Here is a 5557-nt window from a genome sequence, read left to right on the forward strand (position 1 = left end):
GCCAATCAAGAGGATCAACTTCCCCTTACTCTCTTATTTTCCTTCCTCTCTCTCTCTACCTACATACCTATTACATGTGCCATATATATAGTATATATTCATTTACTTAACATTTTTAGGCTGTTTGTATACACTCCTAATTTTTAACTTTGCATTTCTGCTTACTTGTTACATTCTCACAAAAGTGAATCTATGTAATTTCATATCTTTACAAATTACCCAATAAATAATTTAAATTGAATAAAATTTTCACTTAATTTTCATTTTGTGTTAGTATCATGTCAAATTTGTTTTTAAAAATGTGACCCATCCTTTAAAAGGACAGTGGTAAGAAATAAGTGAGTGCTCAAGGACACTCTTGTCTGTCTTTGAGAAATAAGAAAAAATATTTCTTATTATAAACTATGTAGAGCTCTTTACATTAACTTATGTTATCAGGCCAAGCTGAAATCAAGAAACCAAAGTCAAATCCACTTGCCTAGTATTGAGTTAGATTCATAACTACTTTTAAACATGTTTTCTTGGCTGCACAGAAGAAATATTAATTGATACATATTTTTATTTTACATAAAATAGTTTCCATATTTGCATGTGGTTTTTAGTATCTTCTTAGAGTATAGTAATCCATATCTTTTCTATGAATGTATAAGCAGCTTTGCTTTGATATGAGAAACAATGGAGATTATTAACATCTGAAATTTAGTTACACAGGATAAGATTGACTGTTTTCTATATAGAAAACCAGTTAGGACCTGGTTTTTGGAGTAATAAAAAGATGCGTTTATTATATATATAATTGTATATTATTGTGATATATACACACGTATATGTCTATATACATATATATGTCTCTCTATATATGTCTATTATGTCTATCTGAAAGAATGAATCAAAGTGTTTAAAGAATTTACATACAGGAAGGCAGAGAGTTCTTCATTCAATTTTGCTTTCAGGGGTAAACTTTTTGCATAATCCCATTCATTTATTTGAAAAGACCATTCTCTGAACCATGTTCTTGAAGGCTTGCTTCACCTGCTGGTTTCTTAGTGTGTATATGAAAGGATTCAAGAGAGGAGCCACTGAGGTATTGAGCACAGCTACTCCTTTGCTTAAAGTTACCCTTTCCCTTGCAGAAGGCTTAATGTACATGAAGATACAGCTACCATAAGAGAGGGAGACCACTATCATGTGGGAGGAACATGTGGAAAAGGCTTTTTTCCTTTGACTCGTAGAAGGAATTCTCAGAATTGTCCGGATGATGTATGTATAAGAGAGAATAACTAGGGTTAAGGTGACCATAAGTGTTACCACCGCTAAAAAAAATGCCATGAGTTCTAGAAAGTGAGTGTTTGTACAAGAAAGCTGTAGAATTGGAGAAGAGTCACAAATAAAATGATCAATTATATTGGAGGCACAGAAATCCAGTTGCAGCAGCAGGATTAATGGTGGAAAGATGATCAGGAATCCTGCAAGCCATGAGCTAAAGACAAGAAGGATGCAGACTCTGCTGCTCATGACAGTCATGTAATGCAGGGGTTTGCAGATGGCCACGTAGCGGTCATAGGACATGGCAGCCAGAAGGTAAAATTCTGTCACCCCCAAGAAGATGAAGAAAAATAGCTGAGTCACACAACCATTGTAAGTAATGGTTCTGTCCCTTGTCACGATAGTGACAAGGAATCTGGGAATGCAGACAGACGTGAATGATATTTCTAGGAATGAGAAGTTTCGAAGGAAGAAATACATTGGAGTCTGCAGGTGGGGATCTGAAAGAGTGAGGGTGATAATGATCAGGTTCCCAGTCACACTGAGCATGTAGGTAACAAAAAGAAATATGAAAAGTACAACCTGCCACTGTGGGTCATTTGTCAATCCAAGAAGAATAAACTCTGTTATTGCTGTGTGATTTCTCATTTTCCTTCTTTATGATGGTATTTGTTTTAGCTGAAAAACAGATGAAACAGTAAGAAAGTTATGACACCAGAAAAGAAACACACACACACAGAGATTCCTGGGTGGTGCAGCGGTTTGGTGCCTGCCTTTGGCCCAGGGCGCGATCCTGGAGACCTGGGATCGAATCCCACATCGGGCTCCCGGTGCATGGAGCCTGCTTCTCCCTCTGCTTATGTCTCTGTCTCTGTCTCTCTCTCTCTCTCTCTCTGTGTGACTATCATAAATAAATAAAAATTTAAAAAAAACATACACATAAATAGACACAGAAACACTTTTTGAAAAGGTCATTGCTGCTTTATGGTTTTGGAGATAAATGATTTTGTGGTACATAGAAACAAAAGATTTATTAAAACTGACATATTTATTATGTAATATGTTAATTCATTATTCCTATATGTCTTTCATTGTAGTCTCACATATCTCAGTATAAATCCCTGTCTTCTGAATTTTTTTACTTATTTCTGAAAACAAGAAAAAAAGAGATTAAAACCTCTGAGATGGAAGTCTTCTCTAATAAAACTCAGGGCTTACTACTCCTGGCATATTGCAAAATTTTGAAGGTTTTTTTTTTTTTGCTTTCTTCTTCATATATTTTTAACATTTTTATTTTGAATAAACATATCTGTCTCCTTTTCGCATTCAGCCTTTTACAATCTATAGAGATCATTTGCTCATCTGGTAGAGTACTGTGTACTAACAGTATACAGTATACTAACAGTATACATATGTAATGGATGGGAGGGTAACCCTAATCTAATTCCAATGTCTCTGCCATCATTTTAATTTTAATTATGAACCTGTCATAATGGTCTTTTCTAAGATTATAAATATATTCTTCTTAGGGCACCTGGATGGCCTCGTAGGTTGTGCATCTGACTCTTGGTTTCAGCTTAGGTCTTGGTTTCAGGGTTGTGAGGAATGTTCAGTGAGGCGTCTGCTTAAAATTTTCTTCCTCATTCTCTGACCCTCCCCCCTCATGCTCTCTCTTTCTAAAATAAACAAATATATATATATATATGTATATTCTTCTTAAATATATTTGTATTTACTATCTACCTATCATGAGTCTGCTCTCTTATACTTAAAGCAATACTTTAACCTAAGTCCTAATTTTATTTTTGTAAGCTCTAGGTGCTCTTATTTATTTCTAAAATGATTTAGCACTTTTCTTTGTTTAATTTTTTCCTTTTTAAAGTTCTTATTTTCCAAGAGACCCTTAGAAATGCTGCCATCTAAGGTCATTTTAAGAAATGCTTAACTGTCCAGATAGCCTGGTTAAGTCTGCAATGTCTCATTTGCTTTCTATATCCTTCAAAGGTTTCAGAGCTTTCAAAGGGAATAATATTTACTCACAATTAGCCAATTAATTTGACATGTTAATGAACTCCCTGAAATTCTTTACCTACAAGATTTTTGGGAGGGAATTATTCCTACTTTATATCATTTGTCCTCTTTGTGGTCATAAGATATGTGGGTTTTTTTTTTGTTTCTGTCTTTATATGATGGATGCTAACCTTCACTCTATAAAATTCACATTGTGCAAAGGTAAAACATAAAGTAGATCTGCTCAGTGTTAAGACACATGAAAGAAATTGTTCTGAATCATGTACAAAAATGATTACATGATGTCCTGATATTAACTATGTTAAAAATAATTATTAAAAGATATTTAAATAAGAACACAAAACCATCATGTACTTCTATCAATCACAAAATATTTATGTTATAATGAACAAAAATGTTTCATGAAACTCTTAAATTGTAGCAGTTTTTAAAATGTCATTTATATATTTCATATAAATTATGAGGTTTAATTTTATTTACATATATTGAGATTACTTGTATAAAGTATAAATCTACTCTATTAAAGCAAAATTATATTCCTGAAACTATTAAAGACATACTTACTTTTATGGTATGTATGACTAGTTTAGACAATGTCATTTCTAATGCCTTCTTTAATGTGTTTGAACACAAGTGCTTTGAGATTTTTCAAAAGTCTTTGCGATCTGATTCTTCTCTGCCATCTTATATTTGTAACCAAATACTCAAAATATTGATGATAAAGAATAATTCCAGAAGCTCTCTACAATTTTTCACAAAGGGCATACATCCATCCAAATTCCTCTAAGAATCGGAGGCCCCAGGATATCCTACTCATTGTTACTTTAAGAGGTTTAACCTGATATTTGAAATGAAACAAGTTATAGTTGAAATGAAGGCTAATATATTGTCTTCCCAAGTTTGGTGGACAATATGATTTTAGTAATGTTAATCAGGCTAGTCATAATTTTATCTGCTCCATTCAAAATGAACTCAAGGGGATTAGTTGAATGAATAAACAAAAGATACCATGGAGATTGGTGTTCTCAAGATACCAGCATGAAATTGTAGTCCAAATTAGTACACAATTTCGACTAGAATATTTTGGTGATAGTGGTATGAAATCAGAGCAGAAAAATATATAGAAGGATTGCAATTTTTATAATAATCCCTATCTTCACAAGGAAAGAAAACAATGAAATAAGAGATTAGCAATTTCTCAATGGCAGTAGATTTAAGTTGTGAACAGTGGGATTTTCTCCAATCTTAGGGAAAGTATTAAGAATTCACTGTGATGATTTAGACTGGGGCTAAGGTATCTATCATTCTACACCATAAGAAATGTCAGGCTTGTCTTTAAGATTTTATTTTTTAATATTTTATTTATTTATTCATGATAGAGAGAGAGAGAGAGAGAGAGAGGCAGAGACACAGGCAGAGGGAGAAGCAGGCTCCAGGCTGGGAGCCAGACGTGGAACTGAATCCCGGGACTCCAGGATCGGGCCCTGGGCCAAAGGCAGGCGCTAAACCACTGAGCCACCCACGGATCCCCTCTTTTAAGATTTTATATCTTCCCACTGAATGATGACATAGAAAACCTGATCATCATTAGAATCATTACCATTTATTCATTCAATAATTACTTTTTAGATGCTTGTTATGTGTTGGGCTTAAGCTTAGGTTTTTAGCATATAGACATTAGAGACGTATGTTTGCATAATTTTCACTTACAGCATAGGGTTAGAAATCTATGTTATTTTAGAAATCTCAGATTCCTTTTTTCATGTCCCATACAAACAATATCTCCTTCCTTGCATGCATCATTTTATTTCTCTCTGTACTGATCTGAAAAGACATCAGTAAACATCCCATTTATATTCATCAGTTGAGACTTGTATTTAGTTGCTATTTATTTCCAGAGTTCCATTAGTCACATAAATTGTTTAAATTCAATGGAAATTGGGGTTATTTTATGATCTTAAAATGCTAGGCACCATCTGAAGATAAATGTTAAGATATTGCTGTATGTTTTTTGAGACGTGAAGTTATTTAAGGTATACAACTAAGGTATAACTAAGGAGTGTGCACTGGAGAAGGAGACTGTTTTGTTTTGTTCTTTTTAAAGAGCTTTTATTTATTTATTTTTAAGATTTTATTTATTTATTCATAGACACACACACACACACAGAGAGAGAGAGAGAGAGAGGCACAGGGAGAAGCAGGCTCCATGCAGGGAGCGTGACGTGGGACTCGATCCTGGGTCTCCAGGATCATGCTCTGG

At 33.9% G+C, this 5557-nt stretch overlaps 1 protein-coding gene across 1 annotated transcript; it reads right to left on the bottom strand.

The window, feature by feature from the left end:
- Positions 1–978: 978 nt before the first annotated feature.
- Positions 979–1914, bottom strand: LOC119873754 (olfactory receptor 6C75). The gene has a single exon (XM_038549521.1). The coding sequence runs from the start codon at positions 1912–1914 to the stop codon at positions 979–981; it is 936 nt and encodes a 311-aa protein (XP_038405449.1).
- Between the last annotated feature and the right edge of the window lie 3643 nt (positions 1915–5557).

This window comes from Canis lupus, chromosome 10 (assembly GCF_011100685.1).
Source record: "Canis lupus familiaris isolate Mischka breed German Shepherd chromosome 10, alternate assembly UU_Cfam_GSD_1.0, whole genome shotgun sequence".
In the NCBI taxonomy this organism is placed as follows: domain Eukaryota; kingdom Metazoa; phylum Chordata; class Mammalia; order Carnivora; family Canidae; genus Canis; species Canis lupus.